General features: G+C 36.8%; 1 protein-coding gene across 9 annotated transcripts in view; it reads left to right on the top strand.

Annotated features, from left to right (window-relative positions):
• ABCC9 (ATP binding cassette subfamily C member 9) overlaps nucleotides 1-17689 on the top strand; it is a 142541-nt gene that overhangs the window by 60600 nt on the left and 64252 nt on the right. For 7 of the 9 annotated variants that reach the window (XM_036865706.1, XM_036865710.1, XM_036865707.1 and 4 more), the window contains exons 18-23: nucleotides 305-377; nucleotides 1262-1367; nucleotides 10736-10774; nucleotides 12231-12332; nucleotides 14502-14586; nucleotides 15882-15962. In XM_036865706.1, the coding sequence (XP_036721601.1) occupies nucleotides 305-377; nucleotides 1262-1367; nucleotides 10736-10774; nucleotides 12231-12332; nucleotides 14502-14586; nucleotides 15882-15962 (486 nt within the window). The remainder of the gene's footprint in view (nucleotides 1-304; nucleotides 378-1261; nucleotides 1368-10735; nucleotides 10775-12230; nucleotides 12333-14501; nucleotides 14587-15881; nucleotides 15963-17689) is intronic. The other 2 variants (XM_036865708.1, XM_036865709.1) reach the window with 2 other exon arrangements.

The following is a 17689-nucleotide window of genomic DNA, read 5'->3' as shown; positions in this document are numbered from 1 at the left end:
GTGATTGATTTTTAAGAATGTTCACATATAAATGATCCCAAATTTTCAGGGAAAATTGTTGCAATTTTTAGCATTCTTCATAATATCATTAATTCAAAGACCCTCCTCTCACTTCCATTCTTTTTGTGTTTCATTTATACCTCTAAGCAGTTATAACTCTAAATTAGAATTTCAGCACTGTGTGTTCTACTGTGTTGAAAGTCTTACAGTGCTTTAAAAAGAAATCTATTTTAATTGGAATAATTCTCTAACACCACATATTTACATAATTTTATAATTTAATTTCTGTATTCTTATTTTCTAGGTCACAAATGGGTACTTTTCATGGGGCAGTGGTTTAGCTACCTTATCTAATATAAATATTCGAATTCCAACAGGTAAGAATCATTTGTTACTCGGGTTTGTAATTGTTAACTATCATGACCATGGTTTTCCGACATAACCGAGCCTAACAAAAGGAGAGAAAGACTTTTTCAAGACAAACATTACTAATATTTATTTGTACCATGAAGCTCATGAACCCCTGTATCACTGTGAGGTGACTGGGAATTATAAGACCTGCCTTACACCGCAGAGTGTGGACCTTTGGACAAGTTATTTACCATCCAAATGAATTGCTTTCAGTTTATTTGCTGATTTGTGGCATTTAAATAATGGAGTAGTTCATTTCTCAGTTTTTTGAAGGAAGAATTTAAAGAAAGGATGTATGAGAAAGTAGTTTTCTATCCCTGAGGAAACCTGATGAAGTTTTCAAGATATTTAAGACATAAATACCCAATATTTTTATTTAAAATGTCTAGATAATTGAATAGAATTATTTTTTTGAGTTGACCTCATGGTCAGTAGTTGGGATTTTTCTATTATACATGCAAATCAAAGTATTTTAAGAACAGTCCCCAAATCATTTTAAGCCCAATTATCTATTTTAGTCAAAATTGCCTTTTTCTCCTGAATGAATTGAACAATAAAGGTAACACTAATCTAGATGATTTAGGCAAGTATTTCACTGTTTTCTTTACTAGTGTCAGTTATTCTCATAGTTTTAAAAATAATACATCAAGATCTATAGATTTTAATTTTTCTTCTATTTTCCAAAAAACTTATGTATCAGGGAAGGGAGCTGTTTAGAATACTTTATTGCTGGAGACCAAAAGTAGCCCATTGATTGTGAAACATCAGCCTTTTCTAAATGTGTTTTGATTTTATTTTACCAAGTGAATTCCATGTTATCCTGTTATTATCCTTTGTTTCTTTTCTGTAGGTCAGTTAACCATGATTGTGGGCCAGGTGGGATGTGGGAAGTCCTCTCTTCTCCTTGCCATCCTCGGTGAGATGCAGACATTGGAAGGAAAAGTTCACTGGAGCAAGTATGTGTATTTTTAATTGGTTTCTGTTGCTCTGTCATACATCTGATGATCTCTCAAGGGAAGAAATTAGAGCAATAGATTTCCATGTTAGGAGTCTGAGGACCCCTCAGAAATAAGCATAGCTTTAAAAAAAATCAAATTAGTGGAAACTTTAAATGTTGTAAATTAAAAATTATAAAACAATTTATTACAGAGGTTTATCAGAGAGAAACCTGTATGTTGCTTTTAAGTAAGATTGGGATTGTAAAGATAGATTTTGAAAGTTATATGGGTAACACTCAAAGAAACACAACTTAAAAATTCATCCCATAGTCAAAGAAGTTATGGAAAACTTGCATTATTTATAAAGCATATGTGCACAGAGAGCTTTAGTGGTCCAATGTTCAGAGAAGAAATATCGAATAATCTTTTCCAAACTCTTCATAAGGGGCTGAGAAATCAGCCTTTTCTCTTCACATCCAACTTAAACTAGACACTAGAAGTGTCTAGTTAGGGACATGACTGGGTCAGACTAGCGTGTTGTGCAAACCCAAAGACATGGTACTTCTTCTGTATATTTGAGTGGTTGTTTTGGGTTCTTCAGAGCACATTGTAGTAATAAAGTGACTCAGAACCATAATATTATATAATTGTGTAATAAAGAATGAATCATATTTCTTTAGTTTGATCTACCTGGTAGACCCCCCTCCCCCATTAGCAGTTTATGGAGAAATTGTTTACAGTTTATCTAAGATATTGGATTGTAGACCAGTGGTTCCCAACCAGGTGTGATTTTGTCCCTAGTGGACATTGGGCAATGTCTGGAGACAATTTTGGTTGTCGTTCTAGGGGAATTGGGCTGCTACTGATCTAGTTAGTGGAGGCCAGAAATGCTACTATACATCCTACAACGCACAGGACCGCCTCCCCACAACAAAGAATTATCTGGCTCCAAATGTCAGTTGTGCTGAGGAAACCTTGCCCTAGACCTACACATGTCCTTTAATATCATTTAGTTCTTATCATTGTAAGTTCCATTGTGGCTTAATCTACTGTTTACATACACAGGCATCTCTTACGAATGTGTAAAAACTATTTACAGGCATTTTTAGAATAGACTCTATTTTAAACTCCAATTAAGAGATGGAGATGCTTGGATGTGAAATTTGAGCTGGAAACAGCAGAACTATAAATCCTATTTTTGGTATCCTTGGTGAAAGAAGGAGGCTGAGAAATGTTGAGGGTACAGTTTATTCCTGTTGGAGTAGTAGACATGAAACTGTTTAGTGCTTATCCAGTAGAGAGCTTGGTAATAACTGCTCCCTGCAGTTTGCTTCATGATGGGTCCCTGTTGATCCCTAAGGTCAGATGCTAGGTGGTGTGTACCCTGCCACCATCACCTGCCAGCTTGGATGGACGCAGGTTTTGAGAAGCAGGTTTTACTGGATTAAATTATATTGTATGACATGTACGGCCATAATGAAGTTATTTGGCTTTTGTTTTTACCTTGTTTCACTAGCATTAAAACAGAGAGAAAGAATGAGAGACTGGGACAGAAAAAGCATGAGATTTTATTTTCATATCTCTAGAATGTTCTTAAAATCTAGTCTTCTCTAGTATTACTTAAGATTAGCTCCACTTGGGCCAAACTGACTCCCAATATTATCACTAATAATCATTATCATTTTGTTAGTGGATAAATAAATGATATGGGAATTAGGAAAGTATTTTACACAGTCTACTTATTTATTGAGTTTCTAAGCAAGATACATATATATATATATCTTAAGCAAATTTATATCCTATCTCATTTCATAAAAGTTGTGAATTATTTTATATAACATACTATAATAAAGCTTGAAAAATAAAGATATCAAGAAGGAAAATAAGGTTTAGATAATAATCTGAGCAATTAATAGGGTAGAAATGCATGCATTGGAGTCTTGCATGTTTATAACACATGGGTCCCAAATTCTACTCTGAGCTTCATGAAAGCTAGTCAAAGAGGGAGACAAGAGATAAAAAACACACATATACTTAATAAAGTTTAAGGTTTTTTTTTTAAAGAAATAAGAAAGAAATATCTCCCATGGACCCTAATTTAAAAAAAGCTAAGAAAAGGTTATATCTTAAAGTCAGAGCCAATAGAATGAAGATGTGAGAAAGGATTTAAGAAAATTCTAAGTATTTATAGAATCACTATAATTTAAAAATCATCTCTTTATGAATACTTGCCTTAATAGACAATAATCCCATCTCTTCATGGCAGAAAGGACTGAAATTTTCTTCAAAAAATATTTGGGTTTGTCTGACACACACACAAATTAAAAACTAACCCCCTAAGAGATTAAATAAGCTAACACAAGTTTTATTTTTCTTTATTTATGAGAACTACTTAATTTTTTTCCATGGTATCCTTAATATCTGATAAAACGTATTTTCAAATCAGGAATGTTCAGAGAATACTGACCTTTTTAAAAGAATTATTTGCAATGACTTTTCATCCTGGAAAAAAAAAAAAACAAAAAACTTGTGCCTAGTCCAATAAGGATAGGCATATAAATGTTATTAGAATAAAGCTAATTTAGAAATTATCAATATTGGTAGGTTGATGGTGTGTATGGGAAGTACTTTACCGCAGCAGACTGAATTGTTTGCTGAATTTTTAAAGCTCAAAACAAAATAAAGCAAAACAATAAACTAAATGTTATGGTAAAGCACCAAGTGCCTTGCTGTCATTCTTTCATCATTGCACGTATCTCTGGTTGCCTGAATTTTATTTTTAAATGTGTCCTCATAGATGGCAGGACCAAAGTCCTATAAAGTACTCTGCCCTGTTGCAGCAAGAAATATTTACTTTGGGCGGGAGAGAAGGCACTGTTGCTCATCCAGGATAGACCTACATGGGTAGAACTTGGTACACAAAGACATTTATACATAGGATGCCTCCTTGGCAATTGCTACCTTTGACCTAGTCTGACATGCAGTAGCCCCAGAAGGGAAAGGAGAGAGAGATGAGGGAGGGACTGAAAAATTCTCCAAACTTGTCAGAATGCCAGGGTTCTTGCCCCTGCATCTGGGTGTGCTCTGTATTTGTTGAAAAGCAAATGTTCTGCCTGACTGAAGTTGTCCTTTCCTAGTTGTCATGATAAATAATAATTCCTACTGACATCTTAGGAACTAAGACTAAATAAAACTCTTTACCTGATGGACGGTTCCAATGAGGGAGTCCAGAATGTGTAATAATTGTGGTAATCATGTGAGACATAGCCATCATTTATCTTTGGTTTCCCTTTCTTTTTCTTCCACCTTGCCCATGCCATCAGCCATCCTGTCAGACCCCATCTGTCATGATGTCCTATTTGCTAATGTCTTGGTGCTAATTTGCTAATTGGCTTTATAACAGTGGCTGAGTTACTCTAGGACTGGCAAATTGAGGAGTTACTCCTTTTCATGTGATGTTGCCTGGCATGAAGGGGTGATAACATGAGTCAGCTTTCCTGGATCAGACATGATATAGCATATTTGCGCCCACATCTAGCTCCCCTTCTTCCAAATATTGTTCCTGATTTAAGCTTGCAAAAGTCACTCTTTCCCATTCCATAAGGTACCAACCATGAACTTGGAAGTTGCTAGAATACCAAGTTTAACTTTTACTCTTGAAGGAAGATACACACAAAATCCTGCATGTGGAAGTGAAATTGGATGCCATTTTCCAGAAGGGGATTTTTCCATTTGACCTCCTCACTTTCTCGCTTGCCTTCATCACTGTTCACTGCCACATCGAATAGTGGACGATGAGTCTATAGACATGGAACTGGTGATTTTCATGTAATCAGATAAGATCTGATGTTGGAATTCGGAGCTAACTCTATTTATTTATTTATTTAGGAAGAGAAGAAAATAACCTTCCTCAATTGAATTTGATTAAACATATTGTTAAGTGAAAAGTTTGGAGAGGTGGTCTCTAGAAGTTAAGGGCTACATTACTCATGGAAAATGAAAGAGAATAATTTTTTAATTTGTTCATGGGAAATGACTACCTACAAATGGATCTATATCTACCTTTTCTTTCTTCCTCTGAAACTAGTATATGTGATTTAACTTTCACTCTTAAAGGAAAATATATCTAAATTCTGTAAGGGGAGGACTTCAGAAGTGAAGATCCTCCATACGCTGTTTTGCCTTTTGCATGACATTACTACATGAATGAACCCTTCTTTCTGATAGAAGTCTTTAATTTCTTGCCCTCCTCATTTCATGATCCTCTATTTTATTTTATTTTATTTTTAAAGATTTTTTTTGATGTGGACCATTTTTAAAGTCTTTATTGAATTTGTTACAGTATTGCTTCTGTTTTATGTTTTGGTGTTTTGGCCACAAGGCATGTGGGATCTTAGCTCCCCGACCAGGGATCGAACCCTCACCCACTGCATTGGAAGGTGAAGTTTTAACTACTGGACCACCAGGGAATTCCCATGAGCCTCCATTTTAAAAAAAGGTCTTTCCTATCTCATAAACAACGGGAGCATTTCTCCTTTTAAAAGAAGAATCTACCCACACTTAACCTCCTTGTTCTCCTTCCTCTCAGCGCAATGCAGTCTGGCTGAAGAGTTCTCGTCATGACTGCCTAAATGCTCAATTGTCATAATTTGTTCTCAATCGTGCTTAACTTCTCCATAGCTTTTGAAACTGTTCACCACGGATGACTCCTTGAAACCAACTCCTTTCTTGGTTTCCATGATACTTTTACTTATTCATTTGTTTAAAATGTGTATTGGACACCTGTAACATGCATATCATTGTATTCATTGTTGGGGGTAAATAACTGAATAAGGGAAACCAGCCCCCTATTCTCATGAAGCGTAGTGTTCAGCAGGAAAGGCCACGAGGAAGTAAGAAAGTATTTTCATAATTATTTGGTTAAATTTTTTAAATATCAGGAAGAAAAAGTACAGGGTTTTACAAGAACAAATCATAGGTGACCTGAGTTGAGTTTGTGAGATCAACAAGGTTTTTTTAGGGGGGGAGGCATACATGAATGATCCTTGAACTTACATTTTAAGAATAAGCCAAAATTAATGAGTTAAACAGTAAGGAGCTGCAATACAAGTGGAAGAATATACAGTCTACTGTAGGATCCCCTTCCTTTATTTATATCTTTGACTTCAGTTTTCTCTCTAAGTACTAATGACACACCAGTGTACATTTCTGGCCAAGAACCTTCTTCTGAAAACCTAATAGCTCCTCCAAAAAGTCTTATACAAGCTGCAAATTGAACACATCCAAACTGAGCTCATGTTTCCAAAACCTCCTTCTCTGCCTGTATCCTCGAAGGGTTGTGTTCTCACCCCCTGAAATCAATTGGTAGGAGCCCAAGTCAGAGCTCAAGGATTCAACCTAGATTCTTCTTTCTCTATCGCCTGCAAAATCCAACCAATCACTTTTCTTATGTCTGTTCTTCCATTTTTGTATCTATTTTAATTTTCCTGGTTCAGGTACTTAATCGCATTTGTGAACTACTCACTGTGAACTACTTACTCCCTCACCTTTCTTTACACTGTTGTGAGATTTACCTTTTGACATGAAAATCTAATTACTTTCTTCTTGCTTATAATTCTTTTCTTGACTGGCCAAAATGTAGAAGAAATATTCTAGACACCTTTGCATAAAAGGGCCTTTCCCGATGTGGTCCCTATCTAACTTCTTAAATTCATATCCTGCCATTCCACCCACCCTTTCCATTGTGTTCCAGTAACACTGGACTGCAGGTCGTTTTCAAATACACATACCTCCTCTGTAATGCCCTCTCCCAGGTTGGTGGCCTCACTGTTTTTTCTGGTGTCAACTCTGATGTTGTATCTTTGACAAAATCTCTAATTTTCCCAGGTGGACTGAAATGTACCTTCTCTTCTGGTCCCTCTGCACTTTGTTCAAATAAGTAATGTGGGCTGGTCTCCTTCCTAGACTGAGACACCCTCAAGCCAAGCATGTTGTTTTTTGCTTTTCATCTACTTCACATCTAACCCAGACCTGGGCTCTTTCCATTTCTCTTTGTAGACACACAGGACTCTCCTCTCCCTCTCTCTTTCTCTCTCTCTTTCTCTCTCTCTCTTTCCATCTCCATCCCTATTATCTTTCTAATCTCAGCCCACAGCCCCTTACAACTACCACTGTCTCACCTTCTTTTTGTAGATAAAAAGGCCTTTCCTGGGACTTCCCTGGTGGTCCAGTGGATAAGACTCCGCCCTCCCAATGCAGGGGGCCCGGGTTCGATCCCTGGTTGGGGAACTAGATCCCGCACACATGCTGCAACTTAGAATCTGCATGCCCCAACTAGGACCTGGTGCAGCCAAAATAAGTAAATATTTTAAATAAATTAATAAAGGTCTTTCCTCTTTCCCTCCAGTTCCTTTTATTCTCCTTTCGCCTCAGTCTACTGCAGTCTCATGTCTACCTCTGCCACTCCACTGAAACTATTCTTATCCAGTCCATCAGTGCCATCCTAGTTATTAAATTCACTGTGCACCTTTTTAAAAAATTTATTTTTTTTTATTGGAGTATAATTGCTTTACAAGGTTGTGTTAGTTTCTGCTGTACAACAAAGTGAATCAGCTACATGTACACCTATATCCCCTCCCTCTTGGACCTCCCTCCCAGCCCCCCATCCCACCCATCTAGGTCGTCACAGAGCACCAATTTCCCACTAGCTCTCTGTTTTATGCACGGTAGTGTATGCATGTCATTCCTAATCTCCCAGTTCGTCCCACCCTCCCCTTCGCCCTTTGACCTCCTGCCCACTTGACGTTGTTGCCCATACCTTTCTTCTTCAAAAGGTTTCCTTGCTTAGTTTCCAGTGAAACTCACAGTCAAGTTTTCCTCTTAGAACTTTTGCCTGCTCCTCTCAATCCCTTCTGCAGATGTCTCTTCCTTGGCCATTTGTTAAATAGTGATGTTTTTCAAGGTTCCGTCTTTGTTCCCTTCTTTTCTGCCTCTATATATACTTGCTGGGCAATCACACAGCTTCCCATGATTTTAGTTTCCTCTATCTGCTCCTGCTCCTTTGTTCACTTCGTTGTGATAAGCTAGCATTGTTGAAGTCATTTATTGGCTTTTCACTAGCAAAGGAAGGAATCCAAAGTCCTTGGGATCTAAGGCATATATTATGAGGGAAAATCATCCCAAAGGCTTCATTTGTTTACCAGATCTGTCTCCTGAGCTTCAAATTCTGCTTTCTGGCCATGGTCATTCTGACATCCCTTAGGTATCTCAAACTGAATGTGTCTGATTCTGAATTTATATCTTCCCCCACCATATGCATTTCCTCATCTGTGTCCCCTGTCTGTCACTCCTTCCTCCCTTCCATCCCTTCCCATCTTGTCAATCACACAATCCTAGGTATCTTTGAACATGTCCACTTCTCTTCATTCATTCACCATCACCCAAAGTCAGGGCACTGCCTTCTCATCTCCAGTATCTGACAGCCTTCAAGGCTCTCTGTATTACCTCCCATCTTGCTCCCTCCAATTTATTTGTTACTTTCTGCAACCAGAGTGATATTTCTAAACTGAATCTGTTATCTCTTTCTTGTTTAAATCCTTTTAGTGTTTTCTGTGGCTCTGTGGAAAAGTTCAAACTCTGTAGAACGGTTTATGAGCTCCTTCACTATGGCTGTTCACCACTTGTTTTTAAAATTCATACTTTTCTTCTCTCACCATTGACACCCACATTTCAGAAATGGTAAATTTTTTTTTTTTTTAGAAATGGTAAATTTATATCAGCTCCTTGTATGACCAGGATACTTTAAGGTCATCCAATATGTATTTTATTTGGTCTGAAATATTCTTCACCTTTTCTCCATCTAACCCACTCTTATCCCTCTGGCATCAACTCCTCTATTTACCCTGGTTTGCCAAAGGTGGATTGGGTGTCCTTCATCTGTGCTCTAATATCACCTTTTCCTTCACCTATCATGGTGTTTATTCCCTTGTCACGTTCCCACCAAACAGAAAACAACATGAAAGAAGGAATGACTTTTCTTTGTTTACTGTATCTCTGGTATTTTGGCACTAGGGGGTGATCAATAAATATTTTTCAATTGATATTAAATACATATAGTTGGAGTTAATCAATAGTAATTGAAAAAAATTGGTGACTTCCAAATTCATATCTCCATTTCGGGCTGACATTTTCAAGTATCTGATGGGCATTTCCACCTGGATGGCTGATAGGAAAATTAATTCATTAATTTCTGCCATACACCTGCTCTTCCTCATCTGTTTTCTCTCTTCCTCAGATTAAATAAAACCATTGAGTTCATTTATTGGTTTTTTTACCACTAAAAAAATAAAATAAAATCCAAATTTTTTGGCATCTAAAGAATATTGTGTGGAAAATATCACTTGGGAAATTGTGCATTTCATTATTTTTATGAGCAACTTAAATCAGAGAATAATCATTATTGAGAGGGAAGGTTTAGTCTGAGATTGTTTTTCCATACCTCTATTAACCACCCCATGATGTCATCAGAAATGTGCAGTTGTGAAAATCTTATCATTAGAAACACTAAGCTAAACATCACCAAGTAATGTACTTAGGTACATTTTCTCCACAAAAGCATATGATGCTTTCCAAAGTGAAATAGGATCTGTTCTTGGAGTTCTTGTAGACTTTAATTATGTGTGTGGTTTTTGAATTCAGAATGATGGAGTTCAACTAAAATATTAAAATTTAGAATAATAAAAAAATAGGTCCTCGGGTGTTTTTTCCCCAATGAAATAGATATAACTAAATTTAATTAGCCAAACACCTTGTTTTACGTAAATAATATCAATCAGTAATTAATTATACCCAAATGTTGCAGTGTGACCATGCATTGTGCATGTCCGTCTTTCTTACCAGTTCCTTAAGGGCCAGGCTGTGTCTAAACCCTTCAAGTTTAGAGAGCAAAAAGTATTTCTTGTTATGCCTTAGGGTAACTAATTAGGAATTTAGATAGATTAAATTCAAATATTAAAGGTAGGGAGCGCTTGGAAACATCAAATTCTTGTATAAACTAAGAAACTGTTCTGCAAAGTTTACTTAAATCTACACAGGTAGTTGGAGCAGAGTTGGGGCTAGAACATGTCCATTGTATGAACCCAAATTATATATGAAGGAGAACAGTGCTGTCCTTCTTTTGGAAGCTTACTAAGTAATTATTTCCTCACTGATGAAGATGTAAAAGAAGACGGTCATTTATCTGGTTTGCCTTTGGGACTAATATCAAAAACTATTTGGGAAATGTAGCTATTTTATATGTTCAATGTTTATCTTTTACCTGATATGTACACTCATTCATTCTATATTTATATTTCATAATTAATGAACATTGTTTGCCACACTTGCAGTGTAAATGAATCTGAACCTTCTTTTGAAGCAACCAGAAGGTATTATTTCTATTTTAATTGCATTTAATAAGAGTAACTTCCTTCCTCAGACTTTACCTGATAACTCCATCTCTTACTCCTAGTCATTTTATTCATTCTGATAATGTACAAAGTCATTTATTAAAATGCGCTAGCAATATTTCCAGTAGCAGTAGTTCCCAACATTTGGAGGCTGCTAAAAGAATTAATTTGCCAAACAAAATGGCCCATTGTGTCAACTGTTATCTTCTCCATGAGTCACATGGGTCTCAACTTTGGCTGAAACTCAAATGTTCTTAGCGAATTGGATTTGGGATTTCATAAAATAAAATTGCATAAGAATTAATATGTATATTGTTTATGAATTAAACTGTGATGGGATCTGCTTCTAAGCTGGAGCTGGAGAGCCAAGTGCTTCATCCATTAAAAACAAAAAACAAAAAACAAAAAAAAAAACCTTAAAGGACCTGGGGCGGGGAGAGGGAAACAGACATGCCAAAGGTTGGGAACCACTGTTTTACCACACAGATGGTTTTCTAAGAGACTACTAGCATACTGTATATTATCATGCCTTCTAAACTCCTAAGACATAATGTTTCAGGATGATCACTGATCATTTCTAAGTACTTTTTTTCTTAACTTTATTCTCTTTTAACCTTAATTCCTTAATTAGTACTTACAGACCATAAACTAACTGTGGAAGTGTGAATTTTAAGCTGACCCCTTCCCTACCCCAATCTCATCATCTTCTGTATCTTCAGCTCACATGCATTTTCCTAATTATTGCAAATTAAAATCTGATGTATAGACATCTGGTAGAATTTGCAAGCCAAAAAAATGGGGGACAGGGAGGAGGTTATCATTTTTTAAAAATAAACTATTTCAATATGTATTGAAATATGTGGTTTTTAAATGCGTAGTTTCATTATTGAAATGGACTCCTCAAGATCACTCTTTGTTTTGAAGTATTTATATTATCTATTAATATTATCTATTACTTTAAAATATGTTCATTCAATTAAGCCACAAACACATACTATAATTACAGTATTAATTCACATCTTTTTAAAGATATTCATATAAAATTCAGAGTTATGTAAAATGCTTTAATATAAAGTAAAATATCCGTGGCTATTAGAGAGTTAATTGCTATTTATCTTCAAATTATTTTTAAAATTATAGTCATTTTAAAAAATAACATTTTAATTAATAGTTCATATCGTAAAATACTTCTTTAGCATAGCAAAATAAAATTTGCACCTTGTGTGTTGTTTTAATTAAGTTCTCATCCCTTTAATTTAGTGAAATATTTAACCATTAATTAATAAGGTTGATGGTTGTTAAAATGTTCTCTTTTAGAAGTTCCCCATTTCTGTCTTTGAGATATTTTATCAACTTTCATTTTTCTTTGTTATACTAAAATACAGATTCAGCACAGCACCCTTGCTGTGTTTTGTTTTTCTTTTCCATTTTCTAGTAGGAACAGGTATTCTGTGGCTTACGCAGCTCAAAAGCCTTGGCTATTAAATGCTACAGTGGAAGAAAATATTACCTTTGGAAGTCCTTTCAACAAACAGAGGTAATTTTGAATGTATAAAATTTAGAACTCAAATGAGCAACTATTTCTAATCCCTATGTTTGGTTCACGGTTTCTGGAGTCTTTTTGTTTTAAATTTTTATTGGATTATAGTTGATTTACAATGTTGTGTTAGTTTCAGGTGTACAGCAAAGTGAACCAGTTATACATATACATATATCCACTCTTTTTTAGATTCTTTTCCCACATAGGCCATTACAGAGTATTGAGTAGAGTTCCCTGTGCTATAGAGCAAGTTCTTATTAGTTATCTATTTTACATATAGTAGAGTGTATATGTCAGTCCCAGTCTCCCAATTTATCCCCCCCCCCCACCTTATCCGCTGGTTCTGGAGTCTTTGTATTGGGACTTCCTTTCTTCTCTGTTTGCCCTGCGTCCATCCTCATCACCTGGTCTATTAAGTCAACTCTTGTAAGAGAAGCCTCGTTGGAAGTTTCAGCCCATCCTATACAATTATTGAGAAGAATTTGTACACCAAAAATAAACAGCCGTAACCGAAGTGTGTGTGTATGTGTGGGGAGGGGGTGGACATGGTGCTGAGGTTGTTGGTAAACAGAAGAAAAATCCCAGTAAGGAGCAGAAAGAGGGTTAACCGTGGACAGAAGAAAAGGAATATGGGATCTGAGGGGTCTGGTTACTCGGAGCAGCCAGAATATGTCCTCTTTCAATCATCTTTTAAACACCCGCTGGAGTGTACAAAGGCAAGACCCTTTCCTTAAGCCACGTGCATGAGGGGTAGGGAGTGTCCTAAGACCCTGAGCTGGGTTCTGAAAGTTAAGGAAAATTAGGTCTGGGAAGAGGCATGAGGAAGGGGGAAGGGAGAGGAAAGTGTGGGAGGAAAAACTCAAATTATGTGGGATTGTTTGGGGCCTGGGAACAAACCAGACAGAAAGGGACCTGTGTGTACTGATGGCAGCAAACTAGATTGTAAAGGAAGGCTGAGATGAGACAGTCAGGTGCCTTAAAAGCCAGCCGGATATAAATCTGACATTCTCGGGAGGCACAGCAAGTGTTAAACGGGGACTAACAAAGTAAATGTGATCTGGCAGTGTCATAAGAGATTTATGTGGGATGAATCTGTATTAGGAGCAAAAAGACATTTAGAAGTTTGTTGGGATAATGATCCAGGCATGCTGTGTTTGTTGCCTGCACTTGGCAGTGACTGTAGAAATGGAAGAAGAAGAGATGGTTGACAGAAAAGCATTCTAGAATAAGAATGGACAAAATAAGAGCAGGGGGAAGAAAAGGGAAGAATCAAGAATGACTTGAATATTTTAAGACCAGGTGATTGAGAAAATGAAACCATTGATATTTTCCCTAGCACTCCCAGTGCCCGTGCTTCCCGGTATTTCCAGTCTGTCCAATTTCCAGATCCAGCCTTAGGTCAGCTTGAGTACATCAGTCCTCATCGTCTTCCGTTTTCTCCTCCCTTCAGCATCATGATTGTGGACACAGATTCCCCACCTGTAACCCATGCTTTAGCCCTAGTGAGCCTCCTCTTATCCCTCACATGCACCATGAACTTGTTCACCTTCCTGCAGTTCCTTAAGCCTCCCTTCCCTCATTTTCATTCCTGGCAAATTACAGCTCATCTTTCTGGATACACCTTACAACTCGCCCCCTCTCAAAGACGTCACTAATTTCTCAGAGCAGTCGGTCATTTCTTCCTGTGTATTCTAGGAGCACTTTATACCTACCCATCTATAATATTCAGTACCTAACAAGGTACATTTTTATTATATGTTTCTATGTCAATCTTCTGCTCCATTTAATAGTTTTTTTTAAAAAATTTTAACCACTTTTTTCACTGAAGTATAATTTACAATGTTGTGTTAGTTTCAGGTGTACAGCAAAGTGATTTAGTTGTACTTATTTATATCTATTCTTTTTCAGATTCTTTTCCATTATAGGTTATTACAAGACATTGAATATAGTTCCCTCTGCTATACAGTAGATCCTTGTTAATAGTTTTATAAAAGTGGGAACCAATATCTATTTATCTTTGTATCTACAAGCCTAGTGTAGAGGCTAGTATATACTAAATAGTTCAATAAATGTTTTATTTCAGCTTCCAAGACATTGGACCTGGGACTTAGTTTATGGGCAGTATATTAATAGTGATCTAAAAACTCAAAATACTTTCTCCCGAAGGTACAAAGCTGTCACAGATGCCTGTTCTCTTCAGCCGGATATTGACTTACTACCATTCGGAGACCAAACTGAAATTGGAGAGAGGGTGAGCTATGTGTAGTTTAATTAAACAATGAACACAAATCTAGAAAAGTCTTCTGGTTGTCTTTAACCTTTCATGGAGCATAAGAAAATCTGAGAGCTCTGAATTATGTGCTTTCCTAGTGACAAGTTCTAGAAACAGGAGTTCTTGATGCCACGTCTCTTAAGTATTTGTTGAGTAACCAGCATGCACTTCACATTTCGCTAGCTGCTTGAGAGTTCTCAAGGGAAGGGAAGCAGTCCCTGACTTTGATCAAATGTATTTTTACTTACTTGGAGTTTACTGTAAATTGGTTTGGAAACTGAGATTGCTTCCGACAACTTCTTCCACTCTTGTCAACATCCATTTATTCCTGTTAAAGGGTTCTTTTTTCTTTGTGTAAACAGGTTTTACATTGGCATCATACTGTTCTATGACTAGCTGAAAAATATTTATACCTGTATGTAATCATTTATAACAATATTGGCTAAAATTTTTGACTCTTATAGGTGGCAAGTACTGGGCAAAAGGCTTTACGTGCATTATTTACTTTTACAACAAAGCTGTTATATGGGTGTTTTGTTATCAGTGTATTGCAGCCAAGAAGACCAAGGCTGAGAAAGGTTAAGGAACTTGCCCAGTCAGAGTCATTGGTGCAGGTGGGATTGGTCCAACTCTGTAGTCTGCGTTATTCATGGCTGTTCTTTATTGCAACCTAGTAGAGTGCTTAAGACATGACCTGGACTTCTCTGAGTCTTCATTTCCACGTGGGGAAAAATGCCTACATGTTGAAATTGCTCTGACGAATAATAGAAGTAAGGAATGGAAAGCCATTCACACCAGCCTGGTGCATACTAAGTGCTCAATAAATACTAGTTTTTCAAATTTTTATAATCAGTACTTGATTATAAAAGCATATTGCTGTGTAGTTCTGTTGAACAAAACTTGTAATATCGAATTTAAGAGGCATGTGTTCAGTATACTACAGACACAATTCATGAAACTGGAAACAATTTGGGGATTACTTGCATCTTCAGCACTCACCTTGGTTTATGGTTATTAATGCTTTGGTACAGCAGAGTTCTCTATCAGAGTGAAAAGAGGATTAATGTTATCAGTCAGAAATTACCTTAATATAATTCAAGTATTGACCACTAAACAGCTTGCATTTTATCTTACTAATGTTATCACAATTTAATTAATAAATTACCATTAATTTAAGATTCTTTTAGAGAAGTTTGTATTTTAAAGGGAATTTTTTTATCAACAGATCATCTACTAATATAAAAGGTGGATGTTTATGGATATTTCTTCTCTAGGGCATCAACTTGAGTGGGGGTCAGAGGCAAAGAATCTGTGTGGCCCGAGCTCTCTATCAAAATACCAACATTGTCTTCTTGGTAAGAATATGGCCTTTTTGTTTCTTTCTATTTCATTTTTCCCTCTGGACAAATGAGTCCTTAAAGAGACAAGTCAATTAACTCAAGGAAAGATGGTTTAACTTGTGAAATTACAGAGAATTAAGGGGAGACAAATCCTCAGAGTACAAATCAAATCAACATCAAGATGAGAGCTGGGGGATCCAGAGGGACTGAGGTGCCCAAATGTTTACTTATATGAGTTTTTAAATCATGAGAATCATTAATGAAAGAGTATGGATGGTGCTGGATGAACTGGACAGGATCATAGGTCTTCTCATTTATATTTGCTGGCAAAAAAGGAGGGGCTGGAAAATATACTCTTGGTGGACACAGGGGTTAGTAAGTATGCAACTCAGGCTGTGGATAAGATTTATCTGTGAAGCTTCCTGAAATTCTTCTTAGAAATCTTGATACTAGCCTAGACCTACTGAATCATAATCTATAAAGGCAGAGTTTAGAATCTGTATCTTAAAAAGCTCCATAGATGATTGTCTTGTATTTATATCCTGGATGGATAACTCGCTTCTACCTATGGATCCGCAAATAAAATTCGATGATTATGTTGATTATGAATTTGCTCTAGTTTGGTTTCTCCAGAAGGATGTAGCCAAAATAACTTAGCTTACAGATAGACAGTGTATATTAGAGACCAGCAGGCTATGTAAATATATCCTTCCCCTGCTTTCTCCTTCTGTGCAGTTATTAACCATTTATAAATCTGGTTCTCCAACCTCCTTTAGAGTTTTCACTCCATCTAAAATCGAACATCTTCAAATTTAGTGGAGTTTTCCACTAAATTTGGATCCATTACTGGGGATGGGAGTAGAATTTGGACATAGTGGTGGAAGTGCACTTCAGGTTAATGTCCCTAAGAATACCTGTCCCCAAAATGTTCCAGAAAACACCACCATAAAAGCTATACCAGTATCTAGCAGTAACCTACGTAATTATAAATCCTTTTCATAATGGGTGAACCCACAACTAGAAATGACTTCTTGAACTTTGGGATCAAGTAATGATTGAAGCACCTGAGGACTAAGTGACTTGGAAATCTGAAAGAGACAGAGGTTCTTTGAATGTAGTATTCTACTCCATTTCATTCCACTGCCTTCAATTTAATGACCCTTACTTCAGTTGTAGAATCATGGGATTCAAAGGAGTCATAGTGCTAGCACTGTGGATTCCCAGCCATTCATTATAGAATTGCTTATCGTATCATCTCTAACAGCTTCTTGATGACTCTCTCTGAAGACAGGTTGCTTATCTTTGAGGCAGTCTTTCCTTGTTGGGCCGTGTATGGGCTGCTATAACAAATTGCCATAATTGGTGGTTTACACAATACAAATTTATTATCCTATAGTTCTGTAGGTTAGATATCCGACATGGGTCTCACACAGCTGAGATCAGAATGTCTGCAGGGCTATGTTCCCTTCTGGAGGCTACCGGGTAGAAAAGGCTTCCTTGCCTTTGCCAGCTTCTAGAGGCTGCCCACATTCCTTGGCTCACAGCTGCCTTCCTTCATCTTCAAAGCCAGCAACATCTGCAAAGCCAGCATCTCTGACCATTTTTACTACTCACTTCTCCCTCTCCACATCCGGGGAAGTTCTCTGCTTTCAAGGATTCATGTAATTAGTTTAGACCCATCAGGATAATCTTCCCATCTCAAGGTCTTTAATCTAAATCATATAGACATACCTTGGAGATAT

Source organism: Balaenoptera musculus, chromosome 10 (genome assembly GCF_009873245.2).
Source record: "Balaenoptera musculus isolate JJ_BM4_2016_0621 chromosome 10, mBalMus1.pri.v3, whole genome shotgun sequence".
NCBI classification, from domain to species: domain Eukaryota; kingdom Metazoa; phylum Chordata; class Mammalia; order Artiodactyla; family Balaenopteridae; genus Balaenoptera; species Balaenoptera musculus.
This window is presented reverse-complemented; position numbering and strand designations above follow the sequence as displayed.